Source organism: Chelmon rostratus, chromosome 17 (genome assembly GCF_017976325.1).
Source record: "Chelmon rostratus isolate fCheRos1 chromosome 17, fCheRos1.pri, whole genome shotgun sequence".
Taxonomy (NCBI): Eukaryota; Metazoa; Chordata; class Actinopteri; order Chaetodontiformes; family Chaetodontidae; genus Chelmon; species Chelmon rostratus.
In genome coordinates, this window is record NC_055674.1 from 21,734,321 (window position 1) to 21,759,220 (window position 24,900).

The window sequence follows — 24,900 nt, forward strand, 5'->3', positions numbered from 1 at the left end:
TCAACATTTGTAGAGGTGCACTGATTAGTTGATTCATTAATTAGTCAACAGATTCATTAAAAATAATCAGCAGCTATTTTTCAAGCAAAGCTGTCAAACATTTGATGCTTCAGCTACTTTTCAGTGTTGTAATATTCTATTATGATAATTTGACTGTTTAGGTTTTTAATTGGACAAAACTAGCTATAGTTTAGATATCACCCTATAGGCTCCAGGAAATAGTCATGGCCATTTTTTACTGTTTTCTGATGTGTTCCAGAATAAACTATGAAGAAAGGAGTCAGCAGACAAATCTATTCTGACAGTAATGTTGAGCTGCAGTCAGAGGTGATCTCCACCTCGACCAGTTACAACATTAAATGCTTTTTACACAGATATTTATCAGTAATAATAATTCATTAAAATAGTGGCACAACAACGAGCCATTGTTCTGCTTTATGAGTGATTTTACATTTATTTTCTAAAACATGGCATGTGTTTGTAACATTTTCAGTGTAGGACTTTTACTTGTAATGGAGTATTTTTACTTTGCACTCGTGAAACTTCTGAATACTTCCCCCACTATTACATTCCACTGCTGCATGTGTGCAATTTGCTGTTATGTAGTCATACTCAGCCAACACATGCTAACGAAGCCACAAAGGAAAAACTGTACGGCACAATGATTTGAATTGAAATTTTAATTTTGAATGACTGAATTACCATGACAGCCGATGTTAGAGAGGCTAAACAACAATGCTTCCACTGCCTCTAAAGACTACAAAGAAGGGAGGGAGCAGGAAAAGACAACAGACTGGTTTTCCAGGAGAGGTGCTCTTGGTGGGGGTTGAAGGAAAGATAAAGTCAGAGCAATTTGAAGGTGCCAACAGAGGAGGGGGGTGAGAAGTGAGGCCGGAGTGAAACTATGACAGCTTTCATGGGGACGTGACTGGTTTGGGATTATGGACGGTTACTGAGCGGCCACTGAACGTCAGTCAGTCTGTGCACCACCTCCTCATTTAAACACTAAAGACACCTTTCGTCCTCTGTTTGCCTCTACAGAAAACTTGTTTTCCTTCTATCAGGATGAAAGAACAACAGCACCACAAGCTTCACCCGAATACTGTGAGGCTACCTCAGTGCTTGATGGTCTTGATCAATAATGTTCAAGTCTTCAAGCTGAATTTGTTCCTCGGTCTCTGAATTCAAGAAAATATCTTAGAGGTCTGGTGCAAGGAGTGGATTTCTGTCAGGTAACTGGTGCCGTGAGTGGTCCTGGAATATTTGCTGCATTTCCCAATTATCTACTATTACTGTCAATGAGTGGAAAACACATGGAATCAATTTAATGATCAGGAGACCCGTGAGCCTCATTACAATCACAGAGGACATGTAGAAACATTTGGTAAAAACACAGTCAAGAAAAAAGGACATGAAGAAGAAATAAATTGTAAAAAAAAAAGTGGCATAACATTAAGTTTCACTACAATTTCTAACTTATTTTACTAAACTATGAATTTGTGTACAATCTGTGAGAATATGTTCAGATAGCTAGAAGTAGAATACCAACCTTACACCCAGTTTAACTTTAATGAAACAGGTGGAGTCTGTTTTTTGGGGGGTTTGTCACAACATTTGAGAGGTCAGTCACACTCCTTTTGCTCCAAAAGCCTCAAAATATGTTACATCTTCTGTGGTTCTTTGACCCCTGGAAACCCCATCCTGTGACCTCACCAGCTCCCCCGTGACCAGTGTGTGTGTGTGTGTGTGTGTGTGTTCAAAGAAGGAAAGAGGGGGTGGTGACGGGGGTTCAAGCCATCTCAGGACAAGGGGAAAAAAAGGGGAAAACTTCACTTGTATGTTGTCAAAGAGTAGAAGAGGAAAGAGAGGGGAAATAATGACGAAGAGTAAACTGATCTGTGGCAGCTTCAGAGCAATAAACAATCTCAACCGGCGCTCTGAAATGGAAATTTGTTCAGCAACAATGAATGAAGTCTTTACCATGAAAAGAAGATAAGATACACTGAACCATCCTGAAGCCATGATTACTGCATAATTACAGTATTCCTACATATCGCTCCTATTCTTCTTCTACAAACTGCACCTCAGGCTGTTTCATCTAATAAATACATCGCTGTGACTAAACTGTGTGCAAATCGGTTTAATGTGGGATACGATAATGAATTCAATGTGAACATATAGTTTATTGAAATGTTTTACTCTATTTGTTGATTTTATTCAATGTCCTAAACATTTACATATGCTTCCAGGATTAATACTAGGCTAATACAGACATGCTTAATCACACCACGAAATTTTTATTTAAAAAAAACAACAACAATGTAAAGCAAAAGGTAGTTCATGTGCAGCAAACCAACAGATACTCCTCAAATAACCTGAGATTATGAGTGTTTCTGACAGTATGGCAACTAATGCACTCACACCCAAATGTGGACACACCGGCGGATTTCTCCCCATGAGCTGCTAAAAAATAGCTCTGATTTTATGATAAAAACTCCCTCGTTTGTAAATGTCACCCATGAAGAGACAACGGTCACTGTTTGAGGGTTTGGATCCATTTTGTGCACAGGAGCCATTTTCTAACAAAGCGAGCGCAGGAGATTGCCACGTTGCGTCCGCCCGGGCGGGTACAGTGCGGCCGCAGAGGAAGTGTGGTCTCACGTTCAAGAGAAGAAGCTTTCAAACCAAAGCCCGCACGAGCCGAAATTTAGACCAAAACAGGGCTGAGATAGGCACAAAACGGGAACCACAGCCGGACTCGGTATGTGTGTGGGGGAGAGGCAGGCCTGCACATCAGTCACTGCCTCCATTTTGAAAAGCCTCCATCCGCGCTGAGGGGCGCGCGGTGTGTGTGGTGCTGTAGCCTAGCGACTGCGCCATACTGCCATTTCCTCTGCGCCCCGCTCACATGATACTGGGCGATATAGCAGCTAACGCGGCTGCCTGAGTGGGCCGGACGCTGCTCAAGTTGTATTTTAACGCCGAGTGTCGCCTGGTGGGGGCCACGGCCTCACGGGACTCAACTACAACCATGACAACTTGACGAAGTGTGCTAAAAGCAGAGGGGCGGCGCGGTTTAACGCCAAAAAACGAGCCGCGGAGATCCCCGCCTTGCTACTACCGCATGTTCCAGAAGCTGTAGCCTACCCTCGCGGCCCCTGTGGCAAAATGGGGCCCTGGACCTTTTGTTCCCCTGCTCCACACAGCCTGAGGTTCACCATAGGTCATTTATGTAACATCATGACGACTAACTTCTTTACCACGCATCATAGTCATCCAGAGGGTGGGAACAGCGGAGAGGTGGGGGTGCTAGGCTATAGAATTAGCAGGCGGCGCCTTGTTATTTAAATGTGAACCTTTTTTTCTCCACCTTGGCCCTCAGCTACTCAAGACGGGGTGTGTGCCGAAGTGAGTTATGGCACTAAAAGCTCAACCTCGGCTTCAACCTGGCGGTGCTGTGTCGTATGAAGCCTCGTCTCTCTATATAGCTTAATCTTAGCGCATGTGTGGCCACGTCGCGTCGCATAAAAGCCCCAGCACAGCACGCGAACTCCACCGTGCACAAGTACAGTACAGCATGGCGCGAGCACAGGACGGAATTGGGTGTGGGTGGGGTGGGGGGTGTCGGCTTGTGTGCCCATGCGCGCGCACATGTACGCACGCGCTCATCTGGTGAATACCCTAGGATGAGAGGGGGATGCCCCCTCCCCTTCCTCCTCTCGCTAACCTACTCCAAATAGACCACGTGGTTTCCTCTTTGCAAACAAAAAAAAAGAGCCGTGAATTGGAGTCGGTGGAGGGGCGGCGTCACCCCTCTGCTGGCAGCAGGCGGATCGCTGAAAGAGGGAAGGCTAGAAAACTAGAGAGAGAGAGAGAGAGGCGGAGAGAGGAAAACATTTTTCCCGATCTGATCCCGCCATAGTTTTTCCCACTCTTCCACCACAGACCCATCACCAAATCCACCCAGTACAACCCACCTCCTCCACAGTGCGATAGAGAGGCTATAGGCTGCTGCTTTATTCGTCTGCTGGGGCCGGCTGCAAGTCAAGGGATTTCATTTCTTGTCCTGCTCCACTTATTCAACTGGATTTACAGCTCAATTCAACGCTACCATCTGTTTGTACACTTTTAAAATCGCGTTTTTTAATTTTACTTTGCTGCCGAGAATTGCCGTTTGCTTTGTTTTTGTATTTTTTTTTAATCTTCCGTTTAGACACTCTTCCCCTCGAGCGTGATTTTCCACTTTCCGTTAGTGTGGCAAGTGTGACAATATCTTGTTGCGCTATTAGCAAATTCAGGGGAGAAACTTTTTGCTGGCTTCAATTTTCGTTAATTTCAGCGTTGGGTTTTTTTTTCGTTTTTTTCTGGACTTGGAAAAACAATTTCCACCATGCACAAGCTATACATTGGGAACCTAGGCGACAGCGTAACTGCCGAGGACTTAGGAAAAACCTTTGACGACCACAAGATCCCATACTCCGGACAGTTTCTAATGAAAACCGGCTATGCGTTTGTGGATTGTCCGGACGACCAGTGGGCCATGAAGGCTATCGAGACGTTTTCTGGTGAGTTAAGGTGGACTACTGACCGCCGAAGACCCCCTTCCACCTTTAGTTTCATTCATTCTAAAGGGAAGCGGCAGACGCCGGTGTAGAGCCGCGGCTGCATGCCTCCCGTCGGCGGTGGACTCCAGTTTCACTCTCCGTCCACCTCCGAGACCGCATGAACACGCCGGCTAAAAATACATTCACACAATTATTTTATTGATGCCAGCTTAATGGCGTGTGGGGGGCTATACGCCCTGGGGATCCATTCAACTTTTGCAGGGGGGAGGGACACACGTAGTATAAGCGTAGGCTCTAGCTATACCGTCAAACCTGAGCCGTGGCGAGCGCACAGCACCCATACCCAACAGCGCTGCTATTTAACAACTTATTCGTTCGCTCATGTGTAATCCAGTGATGGCTGTGGCTCGTGCGTTTCAGGCTAATGCGTGCATGTGAGTGGCGTTTGGATGTGTTGCACGCCTAGCATTGCATTGAGTAGCCTCCTCTCCTGTGATATAGTATGAAGCCTTGCTGCCTCCCCTCCCCCTTTAAGCCGGCAGTCCACTATGACAAAGATAGAAAAACACATCTTACCCCGAGTACTTACCAAAAACAGGCCTCACGCCACCACGAAGCCCAAATTATCGCCGAGGTGCACGGTTAATGCTAAGGCTTGGTTCCCCCCGTGGCTCCAGTGCTTTGTAGTCCATTTCTCATGATTTCCTACATATGTAACGGGAGGAGGCAAGGTCGCCATGCCTGTCAGCTCCCTCTGGCTCCTCTACACTTCACGAAACACCAAAAACTCCCAGAGACGGCCCTTTAATGCAGCATGTGGACTTGCAATGTTTTAAAAAGCCACAGCAGCACTGCCAGCGACAAACACCACTCGTATGGTTGTCATATTGCGCCCGTGAATGTGTAAGTGGCTCATTATGGCACACAAGTGACGTGCCCCCTCAGTCCACTTGTTCCGTGACTTCGTAGCCATGTTTGGGGCCCTCTGAACCCGGCCGCCTCTCACCTCCACCGGCCTGGTTCGCTTTCTGCTTCTTCCTGCCTGAAAAGCTGCAGGTTGACATAAAAGTTAGCCCTCCACTTTAGCCATGTACCCTGAACACAGCATATTCGCCCATAGGCCTGCGCTAGCTAGTAAACAGTTAGCATGTAGCTACAGTGTGTTATGAAGCCCCGTGTTTTATATATATTTTTTTGTTTTTGTATTTTTTCAGGTAAAGTGGAACTTCAAGGGAAACGTATAGAGGTCGAGCACTCCGTCCCCAAGAAGCAAAGGTACTAAAGAGTATTCAGCACTGTGTCACCCCTCCCCCTTCCCTATAAGACCCCTCTCATGTGTTGCATCACCTCGTCCAGGCCTTTCTTTCATGGAGTTATATCTAACACACGACCTGGCTGCTTTATTTGCTGTGAGCGGTGCTTTGTAAGAAGCCCATGTGGCTGCTATGCATTAAAAGCCATTTGGAGGCTGTGCTCGGCGCAGTAGTAGCTAGTTTGGTTGTGACTGTGTGGAGCCTCAACTTTGTCGGCCATTGCTGTGAAACTGGAGTGGTGACAGCTAGCTAACGCTGGCTGCCGTGCTGTGTAGCGTAGCTGGGGCTTTCTCTCCATTTGGAAATGCTGGTGTCGGTTGAGTGAATCCAGTAACCACGCAGAGTTAATATTCTTTGCAAAGTCATCACTTAAGGCTGTAAGCACGTCTTACAGCCCAGCAGGCTGCAGGCCCAGCCCTCCATCTAACTACACTTTTTTTTAAGTGATCTAGCAGGATTTTGTTATACACTGGCAAATACACATTTAGAAAATGTGTGTGCACTGTAGTTGTTTCATGTTTACATTCGGCAACATTTTAAAATCCGACTTAAGAATTTACTGGCCATTAATTGCGTATACACATTATTTCCATGCATGTACATTTAACTAGAGTGTATGGTTTACTGTGTGTGTATGTGTGTGTGTGTGTGTGTGCATATTTGGATCACATGCATCTCTGGCAAATCTTTTTTTTTTTTTTTTTTTAGATGAATGCAATTCGTTATGAAACTTCACGTTAGATGCAGTCTAGATAATTATTTTATTTATTTTATTGGTTTTGTAAAATACACCCAGCCAAATTGGAAATGTCGAAGTTTTCACGGGCTCCTAATTGTTTCAAAATGTCGAATAAATTGATTTTAAAACTTCTGTTAAATCATATTCATTTCTTGTAAAAAGTCAGCTGTTTATTTTGAGTTTTTATGACTAATAATTGTAGTTTTTTTAATAATATTTTTTTGAGCTCTTTTGTTTCTGTAGCCACTTGTGAAATTAAAATAGGATAGTGGTGTAAATATTTGCACATTTAAAAAGCCATTTGGTTTATTGTAGAAATAGTAAAAATGAACCTGTAGCTTGAGACTTCAGTCTGTGGTAAGAATTTGCTCGGTCCAACTGGGGCCCAGTATAGATCAGCTGCTCTGTGCTGGGAGCCAGACTTGACCTGCTTTAAACAGTATTATGGAATTCGCCTATAGATCATCATTCATGCCTGTAACCTTTGGCACAGATACGAGGTGAGCAGTGCGCACGTCTCCATGTTCCACTGTATGGCCACACGTGTACATATGTGTGTTTCCCATGATCCAATAGACCAGTGAGCGGAGATATCACCCCATTGGTTCATTATTAGCTCTAAATAAATCTGAACATTTAATGCAGTCGGTGTTCATGTGGTTTGGCGTGAATGTGGCCAAATATTGGAATTTGAGCTGCTTTTGGGCGCGCGCCTTGCGTCAGGAGGAGCGCTGCGACATGGTGGTGGCGCAAAGATAGCAGCGGTGTGGTCATTGTGCAGGTGAATGGCGTCAGGCGGTGAGGCTGAAGCTCACTTATTGTCCAACTGCAGAAACAGGTCACTCGCCATGCGTGGAGAAGCAACATGGCAGCGGGCTGTAATTTCCTCACTCCCCCAGCGGGTCCGTAAATTATTCTGATGGCGCTGTGTTTGTGAGGAGTGCCCCACGCCTTCACTCTGATAACCTTGAAGAGCCATAATGATAAAGATGATTTGCGAGAAGGTGGCCACCGTGGGCGAGCCGAGGCCTTCCGTGGCCCCACAACACGTGGTGCGTCCACGCACAGAGCAGTCACTCCACGTCAGGCAGTGAGGGCAAAATGGCGAAGCTCTGCATGAAGCAGGATAACTGTACAGGCTGCTGCCTTTTTTTCACTCTGTGTTCCGGGTCTCCTCAGCGCCCGGCTCGCCCTGTACCAGCACAACTGCCCTCCTTCATTCGTGTGTGTACGCGCGTGCATGCGTGCGAGTGTGCTGCAGGATAAAAATGAACGCAGGAGTGGGTTCATATCACGGAAACCAATTTTTTTTTTTTTGGTAGCCCCATTTTAAAATGGCCGTTCATATACGAGCCAGCGAAGTGATCCCAATTATCTAAATGATGTCAAATGATTGTGTTTAAATATTGACGTGCTGAGCTACAGTGTGCACGTGCGTGTGTGCGCGTGTGAGCAAACAGATTTTTTGTGTGCTTTTTAGATAAAATAAATAAGATCAGTGATAAAGAGATATTTTTCCTTGCACAGCAAACTGCTCCTGTTTGATATCATTGCATCTTTGCCCTCAGTGTGACTGTTGTCCAGCCAGATTCCAGTCAGCAGGTGTGTTCTGCTGCTGGCTGTGTGTGGATGGTGATGTGGGCTTTCTTAAAGTCAGGGCTGGCCTGGTATCAGCTGAAAGGACACCATACGTGTAATATCTCAGCTTAAACGCCATAAAGTTGCTCTGGTGCAGTTTTTTTCCCTGACGTGAAGCCTCAATGGAGGTGTGTCCGTGAGGGAGGGGCGACTATTCAGAGGGAACAAACCCTTTATTTGAGGGGGGGAGGGGGCAGTCCTGTAAGGGGAAGTTCTACGGTTCAATTCCTTGTGTCTTTGCTATAAGTGTTTGTGCGGAACCCCTTATAGGCTGCAGGGGGCGCCGCCCATGGCTGCCCCTGACCCCTGACCATACTGCAACATGTAAGCTGTGCATGTGTGTCTGTATGGATCAGAAGGGAGTGCGGGGAGATGGAGGGTCTTACATTTCAGAGACAGTCCTCATATTCATCATGAAGTTGACTGAAATGTGTGTCAGGCTGAGGTCAGCAAGAGTGGTAGAGGAGGAGGAGAGGGAAGAGACGGGAGGGGTGCAGGAGTCGGGGGCTAAAGTGTGTTTGGGTGGGGGTGGGGGAGTTGTTCAGAGGGAACAAGCCATCCTCTCTGGAGAGAAAAATGTATAGAATGCCTGTAGTGAGTGAGTGCAGGGCAAACCTACAACAGTAGTCACACCCACCAGAAATCACTGAAGCCGTCTACTTGTTAAGAATGTAAATGACAGGAGGGGGTAGACAAAGAAAGCTGCCTGCAAACTGTCCGTCTGAAGAGTGTGTGCGGCTTCCTGATTTACAATTAACAATGTGACAAATCTCATCCAGTCTGCAAAACACATTCTGTCGCAGTTACAAAGCATATAAAAATACCTGAATTTATTTAAGGGGTGCCTCGAGATAACGTGCCAAATTAATTGCATCTTTTTATTGCAATTGCAGCTCAACAAACACTCACAGAAAATAATAATTAAAATAATGGGGGAAAAAAAGACTCTTTACACACATTTTAAATCCCAATTTTGATTTGCAGAGCTCACACCAGACTGTTGGCTTTTTTAAAATTTTCCTCCTCCCCTTTCACACTGGTGATACTTCCACAGTTTGGTGCACGCTTGCATATGCACTCACTCTGTGCTCTTGGTGTGTGTGTGTGTGTGTGTTGAGAAGGGGTACACTGTCAACAGGAATTTATACCAGTGTTAAAGAGTTGATTTAGCCAGATTTTGACCTGTCACATCAAGCACAGCAATTTGTTTTTATACAGTTTGATCACAAAAATCCAACTTGGCGTGTTTGTTTAAGGAATATGGCAGATTTGTAAAACTGAGGTTTGGTGTCCACAGCATGTACATGAGTCCAGAAATGTAATAACCCGGTTACTAATATCAGCTCTTATTTTGTTGTCCATCTGTGCAGTTGGCCTGTTGTTGATATTATTTCCACACTGTCTAGATGCACTGATGATGCTAACTTTCTTAACAATGCCCTAAGCCGTTGGAGTCATTGGAGTTTTCTGTACATGCTAATCTTAGACTCCTCTTCATATGTCTCTGGACTTTAGGTAAATAGGTAAAGCCTGATTCATAATAGCTATATACACACACTGAGACAATAAAAGCAGTAGCAGAAAGCACCAGGTCAGGACTGAGCAGCTCTCAGCTATTCTCGATTAGTGCACGTTCTGCCTCATCAAAACACATAACACACTTTATTTTATCAGCGTGATACGTCGTGACTTTTTCCTGACTTTATTAGAATTTGCTCAGAAACATGGATTTGAACGGACATTTTTCTGTCGCCCACCAAGGCATTAATTCTCTTTGGCATCTCAAAGCTGTAAAACCTGGTTTAAATGCTCTCTGCTACATATCTGTGCCGGTAATATTTATGATTCCAAATAAATCTAATTGTACTGTATAAGCTGGTAGTATTATCATTATTATGACGCACACAGCAGAGGTGAGACCCCAAACAATGAGGAAATAAATCCAGTCTCCTCAAACACAGAAGAAGTGATGATTAAGTTTTGTGTGTACAGAAACAAAGCACTAGCATGTGTTTTGCCTGCAGGATCCACCGTAAAAAATCCCCACACAATGATATGATGGATGGACAAGTTCATTATTTTGTGGCTTTATAATGGATCATGGTGGATGGGAATGATTAGCTGCATGAAAGTATATGGTGTTCCTCGCCCTCTTCGTCCACACTGCCAGCGCAGAGTCATCTCTGTGTGCCTCCATGTTTGCCTTCTCCTGTTTTTGCTGTAAACCAGCACCAGGCTCATTTACACATCACCTTCCCTCCACCTGATTTCTTAGCTATGACTTTACGCGCAGCCAGAGCTCGTCTTCAGTTTGGATTTCATTGTTTGGATGATTTGCTGCATCAGTTTCTCAGCTCCACCCCCTGGTGTAGAGGGACAGACCTCCGGTCATCACGAGTGCTCCAGCGTTTGGAGCCATGCAGGAACTGGTTCTTATTCCAGCACTGAAAAAAAAAAAGTTTTTGCATCTCAAAACTGACGAAAACTGCATTGGTGCACTCAGACAAAAAACAGTTTCATTAAAAAAATCTGAAGTTAGTCTGAGGTGGCTGATTATACACTGTCACTACGTGTGTGTGTGTGTGTGTGTGTGTGTGTGAGACTTCAAAAGACAGAATCTGATCCTGTCCCTCTCATCCCATTCTTGTTCCATATGCACTCATAATGTATGGATGAAAAGATGTTTTTCTTCTGTGAAGCCCACCTCCAAATGAATCCATCCGTCAATTGAAGATGATCACAAACCGAAGCCTCCGGCCCATTAGTGCAATAGTTGCCATCATATTCATAACGACGTCATTTTCACATCATCTCAGTCCGGTTACTGTTCTCTACTCTTCTCCATAATTCCAGTTTTCTAATCTTAAACTGAGAGATATTTTCGCTTCCTTAGTTTTTATGATGAGGAGTGACTTTTCTGCGTCTGTGGCATCGCTAACGGGCAGAATGAAACCAGCCTGTGTATTGCACGTCTCGGAGCTTTGTGTCATGTGCTCGCGGAGCTCAGAAATGTGGGGCATGTCAACAAACTGTCATCAGGATCCTCCTCGATTTGTCTTGTTCCCTGCTTTTAGAATGAGCGCGCTTTGATAAAACAAACCCGAAAACCAAAAGAAACATGGAGGACAGATGAAGGTGCCAGTTTTCCTGCCAACGGTAAAGATGCTGGTGACGGTTGAGCCTGTGACATCACTTCCAAATAACACTGCAGTGTAACAGTTTGTAGCGTTAACCAGCTGGGAATCCATAAACCTCATAATCTCACAAGATGCAGCTTTCAGTAGCTTTGTACAAGTCAGTCTGTGTAATGAGAGTACATATTTGGTTTCCGCTCTTCCCAGCAATAGAGTGGAGCTACTGTGAGTGTATCTAACGCTGACACTTTACTGCCGCACCATCACAGCAAATGACCAATTCTTGATACTGTAATTTCTCATAATTCAGTTTGATGCATTAGGAACCTACAAAATCCTCTCCCCCGCTGCAACACAACAACAAGTTATGAAAGTTAGGGCAAGGGTCAGCTGTGACTAACCCACGATAAGCATAAGCAGGCCAGAAGAGGAAATGACTACCGAGCAGTTTGCTTTCTGCAGGTCACCCGCAATTTTTTTTTTCCGCAAGGACAACTTGGTGTTTCTGGGATTTAAGAATCTCTTCCAGATAGTTGGCGTGGGGTTTGCACCCACAGATCAGCCTGGCAAAAAAGTATTTAACTTGAAAGCTCTGCTCTGAGCTTTTATGGCATCATGTGAAGCGACGTCTGCCTCTGAGCCCTCGTCGTAGACTGTGGGCTTAGCGTGGACAACAGGATTTTTTTTTTTGCCCTCCTTGGGCAGTTTCGTTTTAAAGATTCCCAGAGGCCCTCAAAGAGGTGAAAGCGCCCAGCATTTCATGAGATAAGCAGAAGTTAGAGGAAAGTCAGAAAAAAACATTTTGTTTAAGACAAATATTTCTTTATGTCGTATCCCTTTAATCATGCTGCAGCACCCTCTGATTTACCTTTGGACTCTCTGGGAGGTCCACTGCAATACACACATTTTAAAAAGCGTGTCTAACTTTATATGTCTGGATAGTTAGAGAGAGTTTCTCTGTATTGAAGGGTTTGGCCGGTTGATTGGCGTTAATCAGAGGGGACCGGGCTTTGGTTGGTCAGGGAAGGTTAAACAGGTCAAGCTGGGATCATTCATAGTTCAGTGCAGCAGCTAGATGTAAGATCTGAGCTGTGGGTGATGGCCAAGGTGAGAATGGGCAGGCAGGTCAACAGTGGCTCAACATGGCGCAAAGCCATTCTGTATGTGTCTGCAAACCTCCACGGCCTTACTTTGGAGAGCAGAAATACTTCCTGTTTGTCGTCACGCAGTCCCGTAACCGAGTGGATGTGCAGAAAAGGTTGGAGAGATTTTTTGTCTGGTGAAGGATAAAGCTTTGCTGGTGTTGCACAGGCGTCACTCTCGCAGCTTGACAATAGGCAAGAAATGATGAGCTGAAGTTAGGGACTGTCTCTAAAGTGCAGGCAAGGTGGTCAAGAGAGCACATCCGACTTTTGTCAACAAGTGTCTCACACTCCAGACCGGCTTCACCCTCATCTGGGCCTCCTCACTTTATCTACACAGCCTCCAGTTTTTTAAGGAAAATCATGCAGTGTGGCCTAATGCAGTTCTGACTTGTATTTTCCCCACTGTTACTGTTGCTGTTTCCATTATTCATCCCCCTGGACCATTAACAGTCACACAGCGTTCAATCAAAATCAGCTCAGACGTACTTTTTGTCTTTTTTGAACGTGTGTTTTTGTAAAGTTTGCTAGCAGCTGAACACGTACAGTTCAGCTGTATGTGTAACTGAATGTGACATTTCCCTGCCATAGACGCAGATGCAGATAGCAGCTTTGCTGTACTTTATGCATCCTGCTTTTTTCAAAGTGCTCCGTGAGGCTAATTGACAACAAGAAATGCCTCTAAATGAGCATTTATTGTCCCACTGAACGCTGCAGGAAATGTCCTTCCCTGTGTCACACAGCAGTGGCAGATTTGCCCTTTTGTGCACATCACACTGTGACACACATGAGTTCCAACTGGTGGCTTCATTTACCTGCAGCCAGAGATTAAACACTCTAATTGACATAAGTTGTTCAGTCATAAAAAAAAAAAATCATCTGTTAAAGCAACAAGTAGACACACGACTAATGCGCCGCAGTGCTAATTTGTCAACTTGCTCATTTGGTGCATTCGATTGACCCTCGTCCTTTTGGTTCATTTGCATGCCGTCCTCACTGACTCATTCAGCCTTCCTGTGTGACGGAGACTGTTGCTCCTGTGTTGTTTGCAGCAGGGAGGTCAGGGTGGCCTGCACCCCTGGAGCTGCTGGGGAATTCAGTACGTTGCTCAAGGACACTTCAGCAGAAAGACGTCTTAAAACCAGGTTAAAAAGCCATAAAATCCAGTAGAATCACCATGAAGTCCCCATTAAAACTAGAGTCAAACCTCAACAGCCTTGAAGGGTTTGAACCACTGCTGTACGTCTGCTGTTATTAGAGACAGCGCTGAGATTGAAATTATAAATATAGCTCCCAGATGATGTCCAGGATTGTCCATAGCTGCCATCTGCATGGTTTCATAACATCATTGTATCTTATTAATATCTGCTCTGTTATCATCATGCTCCCTGAGTTTGAACATACATTTGACTGCACTTACTGCAACGCAGTGAAGATTCTGCTCTCTAATCGGACCGACTCTCTCACATCGCCATCTGTGCATTTTCTTGAAATTTCAGAAGATTTCTCGTTTCATTTTTTTCGAACCTTGCTGAAATGCACCGGTCAGCAGTGTAGAAATTTGCGCAGCTTTTCACTTACAGGAACTGGTCTGCAGTCGTGTTGTAAGAATCACATTTTAAAGCATTTTCAGGCTGTAAAGATTCCTCTTTCCAGTTTCTGTGCTCTGAACTGAACTTTCTCATAAGGCTTTTTTTCTGTGCAGCTGTTTTCTTTTTATATTTCCCCCTCATATGTCAGACAGCATTTTGTGGCCTTTAGTAACGAAGACTCTTCTTTGCTGCTCTGCAGCTGTGCTTCCCTTTCTGTGTGGTATGCGAAGTGCAAACTGTAAATGCACTCAAACTATATCATGCATGTGAGGAACTCTGTGTGAAGCTGGGCTTTCATACAGCAGCACACACACACACACAGGCTCGGAGAAGAAGCAGCACGCCATGGTTAGTCTTCCTCTCCTCTCATGGCTGGCGAGGAGGAGGAGGGGACGTTGGGCGGAGGGAGCAAGGGGGGTGCGACCAATCGCCTGGCAGCAGCACCTGCGAGCAGCGAGGGAGGCGGTCGCTCAGCGCAGGGACGGGAGGAGCCGATAGGTCCTCCCTCCATCCCCGCTTCTCTCGCCCGCACGCATGCTCCGACTTTATCCTCGTCTCTCTGTCTGTTCATACTTTCATTCTCTCTTGTTTTCTTCTCTCCCTCTCTCTGGTACAGTATGTTCATTTCTCTCTCTCCCTCTCTCCTGTTTCCCTCCCTTTCTCTCTCCGTCCCTTGGCATGTAGCCACGTTCTCTGCGCCATTCCAGCGATTTTGCGCGAGCGAGTGATAGAAAGGAAGGCAGGCCGGCAGACAGATGAGCGGATCCACTGAGGGTGCCTGAAACATAGATGCATGTGTTTTAAATTTGACGTCAGCTGAACTGCATTTCTAGAGCGTCTGGGGCAAACTGTTTCAACGATAGCTGAGTTGTAATCTGATTAGGCAACCTGCTGCTGCTCTACTTGTTTGTCTAGTGGCATGTCTGTGGTCAGTGAATGTATTCTGTGGTTTGGTTTTGTGTCCTCTATTTGCATTAAACCATCAATTGTCTCAGTGGTGAGATTCAGTGCAAAGGACAGGCTGCATTGTTTCTTTTCAGCTGTGCTTTTCAGCTGCCACAGAAGATCTTTGTTTTTTTCGCTGTTAACTGGCCTGTTTGTGTACTGAGAAGTGCTCTAATCACTGCACAGAATAGGTTTGGATATTCTAAAGCCAGTCATAATACATCACGCTGGAGCTGTGGGTCACTGTCATCCTAACACAGCTACACTGCAGGAAATATGGGACAAAATGCACAGTCCACACGCTGTGGAAAGCACATTCTGAAGTTTAGGTGAAATTAAGCAGGCTGAGTGAAATCAAGCGGGTATCTTCATCCTGTGTGCACATTTACTGCCAGTATTGCGTCGCAGGAAGTAACCCTCTGTCAAGGCTCAGCAAGGACACACAATCTGTGGAAGCACAAAGAGCGACTTTCATCCTGAACACACAGTAACTTCAATAAACATTCGCTGCAACTCAGACGGGGATTTGATGCTTTTCTTTGTCACTAATAAGAGTAATCTGGATATTTTGAGCTTTAGGTTATTGGTTGAGGAAAATAAACCGAATACATCACCTTGTTTCAAGTGATTAATCAAGAAAATAATCCACAGATTAATTTTTAATAAAAGTAAATATTAGCTGTAGCTAACTTTTGGTAAGTTTTTATCAAAAGTTATTTACTATACATTGAGTACAATATTTAATGAAACTCTTTTAATGAAATGCTACCTTCCACTCCTGCTCCACCACATTTTTAATTTTATTTTCTCCTCCATTGCATTTGACAGCTGCATATATTTTCTGGATGAAAAAGTTTCATATAAAACACACCATCATCTCATTTAATATGATGCGTTGTTGTATGAAAATGCCCAACACTGTTTAGAGTATTTAAAAATTGCTCCAGCTCAACCAGCTGCAGCATTCAAACACAACTAGTCTCAATGCATCTATAATGATAATAAGAGTAATAATACAGTAATAAAACCTCTGAACTGAACCTCACTTGTAATGGAGTATTTTTAGGTAACGGTTAAAGATCTGGGTGCTTGTTCCACTGCTGACTTTGACTGAACATTGGACTGTATTTTTGCACAGAGGAGGGACTGTAGCGTCATGTCGGGATGGGACTCAAAGACAGTTTGGACAGGAGCGGCCATTGAGCAAATCTGACCCTTTCCATAACATGCTTTGGTTTCACATGTCTGTTTTATTGGTCTTGTTTGTGGTAGTATCACTTGTGATGATCACTGTAGTGGCTGTTTGTCGTCCATTTGCTGTCTGCTGCCTCTTTTATTGTCACTGTGCATGGGCAACCAAATTTGTAAAAAATTGTTTCCCTTCAGGGCATGAATAAAGTTTTTAATCGAATCTAAAACGCAGTCTTCTATAAAGACATGTCTGTTTTGCTACATATCCAGTTGTAAGCAGCAGTCAGCATCAGTACAGAGAGAAGGACGTTGTTTGTACAGTACAAGGAAAAATAATGAATGACAATGAAAGGTGTTTGATTTTAAAGGGCCACCCCACCAGTAATGCACATGAGGATTAGTTGGTCAGCTGGAGTACCACTCAACCTGCAAAAACAGTTGCAGAATGTCTTCTGTGGCTCTGGAGAGAAGATGCTCTCATGTTGCATTACGGGAAATGTAGGATCCAGTGGTTTTGGAGCTTAACCCATACCAGAAAATGTCCCTTTTTTTATCTGTGCCTTGTGAGTTTCCCAACTTTCCAAAATTGCAGTACTTCACTCAATGGTGCAAAGACGGTAATGGTGAAAGCAGATATGAGTATAAGCTAAGAACATAAAGAATAACCTAAAATGAAGAATTGGTCAGGATAAGCAGTGGCAGCCACAAAGAAAATGTGTAGCTGGTTAAACTTAATGAAAAGAAATAATTGTTGGAAGAATTTGAGGAGGAAGGCCAACCATCCCAGAGCTGAGCTAAGACAAAGAGAGGCTGAGAGAATGGTGAGAGAAATGACAACATGGAAGAGAAAGTGAAGGAGAGGGGATAGAAGAGATACATGGAGGCCTTATGTAGGTGAAGGGGTAAGTGAGTCCTGTCTCTTTAAGAAGACCCCCCCCAACCCCTCCCCCTCTCCACCCTCCCCCTCGTCCTCCGCCCCATCTTTCTGATTGTTTCTTCTCTCTGGTTCAAACCATCTGTCCTCTCCCTCTCTCTCCATCTCTGACTCTCCCTCTGTGTCTCCTGCTCTTGTTTTTTTTCTCCCTTGTTCTGACCGTCTCTCGCTCTTTCGCTCACTAAAAATAAATCGTACACACACACACACACACACATCTGGGTACATGCATGCCACACCGGCACATACATGAGGAGCGATGAGCAGCGAAGGGGAAGAAGGAAAGACCAAGAAATGAAGAGAGAAAGAAAGGAGGAGGGGGGAGGGAGGGTTGTTGCGGGGTTGGGGCCCAGGGGTTGGGTCTGCATGGTGGATGGGGCCCCTTGCGCATGTGTGTGTATGTTAAGAGAATGTGTGCATGTACATGAGAGAGAGCCTCCCTGCAGCCCTGCTCCAGTCATCATCCACAGTCGTGTCACCCAATGGGAGACACTGGAAGGTGTGTGTGTGTGTGTGTGCAGCTAAGAGTTTTAATGAGTGTCTCTGTCACCCTGGATTTCAACAATCCCCTGTCCTTTCTAAATCACAAAAGTGTGTCCTGCTTTTGTACCAGATCTTGGTTTCATGAGAGCAGCAGTCAGATGATCAGATGAAAACTCTTCAGTACTGCTTCTGTTTCTCGAGTGTTAGTCAAATATCTGAAATCAGTCTCCTAGTCTTGCCCAGTCGTGTGTTTCTGGACTTATTGAAACCTTTTTGATTAAAAACAAAAACTTGAAATCCTGGAAATCAAGGAGGTAAAAAAAATCTTTAGAAATAGTAATTTGGTGATTTAAAGTTGAGTTTTAAAAAAATATTTGCGTCATATCCAAAAGGCCAGTAATTAAACTTTTTAATCATTCCACATCCACAGCTTACAAAGCTGTGTCGTTTTGTTAAACAACTAAATGTGCTTTATCACATCCCCATGTCTGTCCCCTCTTACCAGCAATCAGTTCCAAATGACTAAATGTTACATTATCTTTACTTTATTATTCATTTATATTCTTTTACTAATCTTTTGTTACCTGTAAGCCATTAGTCAAATTCATGATGTGTTCATTGAAGCTTAAATACATGCTTTTGTCCTTTAAACACTCCATGAACGACATGACTGTCAGTCTTTTCTATAATGTGCTAATTATGTCAGAATGATTTCTGCCATAATTTAAGTCTTTAGCAATCCCTCCACCCGCATGCTGTACCTGGTAAGTGGTCAGCTGACCTCTCCAGCAGTTTCCACCTGACTGTACAAAAATCTGATTTAATGAAAGGAGTAAAAACCAGTCGCTTCAGGGGACTGTAATGTTAAATTAAACAATCCCATAATTTAGTTTGATCTGAACTATATCTCAGAAACACTGATCCAGTGCTGATGCAGACATCAGGGAACAAGACTTGCTGGTTTTGTGAAAATTAGCCTGTGACTTTTCATAGGATGAGATAAGAAAATGAGCTTTTGGGCCTGTGGAAGAAAAATGAATTTTAAGGTTTCCAGGCTGTTGGAACAAAAACCAGCTTCTAATATACAAGGCTGACTGATACTTCATATTTGATAACACACCGATACTGACAAACCTATATAACCTACCCGAGCTGATATTGCTCGCTCTCCTTCAGTTCAAGATCATTTCACAATAGCATGAATATGTGCTCATGTGGAAGCACCGACGTGAAACCGGTCTTTACCTGAGGAGATCCAGCCTCAAAGACTGCGTCTAACACACTACTACTACAGTCAATGTGAGGGGTGAACTGCAGCGTCCCCCTGATTGACTCTTCATTACAGGCACAGATCTGTGCAGAGAGAGCACAAAAAGATTTGGCCTGTCGTGTTAAAAGTCACAATCAAATATTTTAACGTTCGAGCTGATGTACTTCCTGCTAAAAAGGGTTGAGCAAGCTTTTCTCCTTCCATTCACACTGAACTATTCTGCATTAGCAGCATACGTGTATTTTGGTGTAATATTGCTCAAAGCAACATGTCGGACAAAAGCTTCTGTCTCATGTTTTCATTTTTCTCCAGGTCACAGTTAGTGTGGTTGTGTTTTGGCATCTGACTTATTAGGAGTCCCTGCTGCAGCAGCATGATGTTGGTGCTCTAGATGCTTTCAGTAAATGTAAACAGTTATTCTGCATGATTATATATAAGGAGAGCGGGTGTAGGTATGAGTCAGAGACATGTCAAGGACACGATCCCTCAGTGGCTTCCCACCAGTGAACATACTGGGATTTCTACGTTTTTTTAAAATGGAAATGAAAGTCAGCTTGTGGTTTGCAATGAATTTCAGATGAAAATGTCCTCACGCATAGATACGTTCCTCTGCACACTATTATTGTCCTATTTGCTTCTTTTTTTTGCACTGAATGTATCCACTAAATGTAATTTGTTGCTGTGCATCAGTGTAATAGGAGACAGGGTCGGGGGTGAGAAATGAGCAGGGAGGAATCAGCCAGAAGTATGAACCAATTGGATATCAGTTGAGAAGAGGAAGCGGTCTGATTGGGTGGGATTGTTGGAGTGTCAGTGATTGTTTCATTGGCTGCAGCTTTTATTTCAGACTAAGGGTACGGCATGTTTTCTAGAAGATGAAATTAGATTTAACAGGAAATAATCGTTTTTCTTCTTCATGTTTGAGGTTTAACGGCATAGAAAATATTCCAATGAAATATGAATGTGGATTTTTTTCTTTCACTGCAGCTGTCAGAGCCCGTTTGCAGTCGTGGAGGAGAGGGGTTTCTCATTTCACTCGGTCCTCCTCATCTTTGTTGGAACGTGTTTCAGCTAAAAGACCCTGAATCAGAGGCTTGTTCGTCTGGTGGAATCTGTTTACACAGACGACATTTAGAAAAGGACGAACTCTAGTTCAGCAGCTACACAAACATCATTCAAATAATTACAAGTGTTAATTACACTGAGTGGAAATACGTAAACAGCGTGATTATTTTAGCTGGCCTGAATGTCGGGAGCCAGAGCAGATGTGTTCGAGAACCGGGCTTCACAGGAATGAAGAATGAATCACGGTCATATATTCTTCTCAAGTTTTAAGGGCCTTTCGACTCATTAAACAAAACCCTGACAGCTAGCACGAATAGTTGAAGCTAGAAAAAACACGTGGAGCCTCGGAGAGAACGTTTTTTTTGTCTAAAAAAACAAAAACAACTTGACATCATTTATATCTAAATGAAATCTGGAAAACATCCCGAACATCCCCACTGAATTATTTTAGATGGAGTTATTTTTTCGGTGCATGAAAGGAGATCTTTGAATTTAAGATACATAAGTAGATTTCTATTAATTTGGATGAATGTGTTGTTTCATATTTCTGTGCTGTGTAAAGAAAAAGGAGTTTCATGTAAAAACAACAGAGCTTTCAGTTAAAACCTCCTCCTCCTCTTTTCAAAATCATTGACACAAAAACACCCATTTAATGAAGAATGACAGCACTCATGTCTTCTCTTAACTAAATGCGCTGGCTTCTGACTATTTACTATTTATTTACAACTCCCAGTTGCAGTTTCCAGTTCTTCTACAGCTCCAAAGTCTGAGAGTTCCTCTCTGTTGATGGAAGTAAAGCGGGGCTGAATTGATGGCAGACATTTTCCTGCAGCTCCTCCACTGAACAACAGGCCTGTTATATAAAGCATCACACAGGAGGACAAAGCTACACTTTAACACTCATAATCACGCTTTAACGTGAGTGGATTTTACACAAAGTAAACAAACACAACATGTAAAAATATATCATTTACTTTTGGACAAACTGGGTTTTTAAAACGTAGAGCTCATGATACCATTTTTAAATCCCCAGTCTGCCCTGTAAAATACTTGTTAAACTTGTTTTTAATCCAATTTAAATAAAACAGATTTTCTTAGTTTCTTAGTTGCTAGTTGAGGATATTTAGATAACTGATACCAAATCAGAATTTGTTTCTTCTTTCTTCAGTTTTTCTTTCAGGTTTTCATTCTTTCTTTTCTTTCTTTCTTATGACCTTTCACCCTTTACCTCTCCCTCCACTACAACACTTCCTGCATGGGCCTACAAGATTTAGATGTGTGTGTGGATTGGGGGGGGGTTAACTGCACCTTGGACCTAAATTCTTGACATTTTTTCTGCAGTAATGAGAAAGAAACTGGAGATTAAGGAGCCTATAGAGAATCCATGCTTCTGATTGGCCAGGAGGCTTACCATGCTGGCTTCTGATTGGCTGGAAGGGACTCTATAGTTGCTCTTTTGCATATAGAACTTCCTGCCCCGTCCTCTTCCTGGTTCCTCTGCCTGTGTGTGTGTGTGTGTGTGTGTGTGAGCAGTTAACTGTCAGCCTTCCAGCAGTTTGTCTGTTTGACCCAGACTGTCTTTGTTTATTTTTCCTCTTGCTGTCTCAATCTCTTTACTGTCTTGAATGCATTAGTTCCTCCCCTTACTTCTGCGTTTACTTTAATTTGAACAAGCTGCCGTTTTAGGTTACGTTTTTCTTCATGCTGGTGGTTTCTCTGCCATAAAAAGTCGTTTTTGAGCAGAGAGAATCAATTTGTCTGAAAGGATACTGCAGACCCTCAGCCTGCTCATCTTACTTTAACCTGCTAACCATTTTCAGTCTTATCTCACATCGCTGCTCATCAGGAAAAAAGTGACCTGAAGAAAGGGGTTTTTTTTTAAAGAAATAAATAAAAAGTAAAAAAATAAAAAGGTGCATTAGTTGCAATCACAGGTGGTTTTAATGGGAGAAACAATGAAAAAAAAAAACGAAAGAAAAAACAAAATAAAGAATGCAATGTGCATCTACCTGCATTTAAATTAACCTGCCAAATACATAGTCATAGTATGTGGACTATGTATCTGTATTATTTACAAACTTACTGTATTTACACGTCCAACCACAAACCATGACATGAAATGGGACTCTTTATTTTTTACACCAAAAATCACGAGGCCACTGCTGGGTAAGTGATGATTGATGGTCAGTGCAGCATATTTGTATTTAATTTCCTGTAAATCAAAATGTGAATTCAGTTATTCAGCAGTGCAGGAGACACAGAGCCAAACAAGTATTAAAAAAAAATCAGAGAGTGAAATATATTTCTAGTCTCTAGTGTGGGTCCGGCTGCAAAAATGCTCGATCCAACAATGCCCATAATGCAACTCAGTAGTGTCTTTCTTTAGACCCTAATTGCCTAATAAAGGCCCACTTCTTCAAAACAGGGGCATTTTGTTGAAAATGCCTAAAGTCTAATACATCTGAGTCCTTGTTGTACCGAATAAAGTCATCATATCTTACAAATACACAAAGAGAGGGCTGAAGAAGTCACATGACTGGAACATTAATAGCATTCTGAAAAGAGGAGAAACATGAAATGACGTGCGATCAGCAGGCCTGCAGGAACAGCCCGCCTGTGAAACAAAGCCTGAAAATCCATTTTAACTGATTTCTGTGAGTCCAGAGCTCGTGCAGGACATCAAGATATCTGTCCATTTTTACAGTAGATATGCAGTTTCTCATGTCCCCCGTTTGTTTTTTTCCTGGATCGCATGTTGTGACGGTCTCCCGCCAGTGGCTCCAAATGGCTGCTTTGTGCAGATCTCACTGTGAGATAATGTGTTTTAATATTACAGTCAAATGATTTCTTTTACACATTCAAATGTGAATAAAAAAGATCTGCTCAAAACAAGATGCTACAAGGAAATGAGGAACACATTGTAAGCAAATATGTCCAAAAAGAGACGTCCACATGTTTGACAGGAGGCAAATAGAAAAAAAAAAACACATGGCGGTTTGATCTGCGGTTCCTTCTGTCCACTTGTTGAAGTGTTTTTGAGCAGGACAGCGGGACCAGACTTTCTCCCACTGTGTGTATGTAGGAGAAGAAAGTGGCGGTCTCTCTGGACAAAAGTGTCCAATGAATGAATGTAAAGACATGTCAACAAAATGCTCTGACAGGCTGGATGCTCTATATTTAGACACAGAAAGCCTTTTTTTTTTTTTTTTTTTTCAAATTCCAAAATGGACGAGTGGAGTTTTGTGCTCCAGCATGGAGGCCAGTGTTTCTCAGATGACTCACTGACTGAGTCTGTCTGCCCCAACATGGTTTCACCATGACTGTCTGTCGGTCGGCATCTCGTCTCCAGCGTGTTTCCACTGCTGAGAGTCAGCGTGAGCACAAGGTTCATCAGCTTCAGATTCACAAGAAGGGAGAGCACGGCAAAATCTCTTTTCCACTCAGAGAAAATGCTTTTAATTTAGTCGTTTGAGGACTGAGGAATTTGCATGATTTATCTGGAAAGAAACATCAGTGTATATAACCTGAGTTTGCAGCTGATTATCGTCATGACAGCTTGCAGTCTTTTTAAAAAAATCCTTTTTTAAAACACTGAAGCAAACTTTTAATTTGTGGCCGTGTTCAGCAGTCATGCTCTTAAATCAAAGAGCCACCATTTAGAAACAACATACAGCCAAAGGGGAAATGGATCCGTTCTACACCCACACGTGGACCAGAATGCACTGCAGCAACACGTGCATGGTTCATTTAAGCTGATGATGGCGATTATTTTTTGTGGCCAGCTAATTTTAAATGCAGTGTGTGTGCGTGACACTACAGTGGTGTGTTCATCTCATCTCAGTGGACACTAAAGTGCCCAAACAACAGGAAAATGGCTAAATGTCTCCTTCCTCCTCTGGTCGGTTTCCTGGTTGAACAGGTTGGTTAACCCTGTTTTGGTCCCTCCTGTTCTGTGTCACCTGTACACAATACAGTAGCATAGCATATCAAATACAGCCAAATTCACACTCCTAGTTCTTCTCATTTACTTATTTTTCTGCAGCCCATAAATGCTACAGTGCTGGCTGAGGCGAACAGTAATCAGGATCATCTGACAAAATGATCATAGTTTAAGGCCTCCAGAGATTTAATACTGGACTATATTTAACTGGGGGACACATAACCAATTGTAGCAGCAACACGACAAACTACAGCCTGAAAAATGTAGGATATCCTGACTTTTAGTCCCTAGTACAGGTCAAGCTCCGAAAAAAAAACACTAGAGCCTACATTTACCACAATGCAACAGGATAATGCCTTTTGTTCGACCCTCCCTGCCTCGTAAAGCTCCTTCTTTCAAACTCCACCCCAAAGCAAAGCAGAGTGGGCTTTTTGTTAAAAATGCAGAAGTCATGACGGCCGAGCTGAAATATTTTCTTATTCTCTCAAACTTTAGAGAACTCCTCCAAAGCCACTGAATACATGATACAACTGCCTTTACAGGCTGAGTAGCACTCCTCAGGATGTGTTAACGTTGGAGGTGTTACAGTGGTAACACCTTGTGTGATTAGCTGTCCTGACCTTTAAAATGAGTTCTCACAGAGAGGGTTAGAGGCAACACAAAGGTGTCCTCTGAAAGTCGTCTTTGTCTTTTAAAGCCATGTTTCCCCGTACTGCAAAGCATTTTCACATTTGTCCTTAATGAGTTGATGTCTCCTCTCCACTACTGCTACAGTAACATATAGCATTTGAGCTGACTGCTAAAGCGCTAAACGGCCGCTCTGTTACGTAAGCCTCCTTTCCACTCCGTGGTACAGCGTGGCTCGGCTAAACTCTTTTTTGGTGCCAGGTACTTTTCCCGATTTCATTTTCCACTGCAGATAGTACCCCCTCAGTACAGATGGGATTTA

General features: G+C 43.4%; 1 protein-coding gene across 2 annotated transcripts in view; it reads left to right on the top strand.

Moving 5' to 3' along the window:
• Positions 1-4,390: 4,390 nt before the first annotated feature.
• igf2bp1 (insulin-like growth factor 2 mRNA binding protein 1) overlaps positions 4,391-24,900 on the top strand; it is a 49,777-nt gene continuing 29,267 nt past the window's right edge. For both annotated transcript variants that reach the window (XM_041956955.1, XM_041956954.1), the window contains exons 1-2: positions 4,391-4,565; positions 5,780-5,840. In XM_041956955.1, the coding sequence (XP_041812889.1) occupies positions 4,391-4,565; positions 5,780-5,840 (236 nt within the window). The remainder of the gene's footprint in view (positions 4,566-5,779; positions 5,841-24,900) is intronic.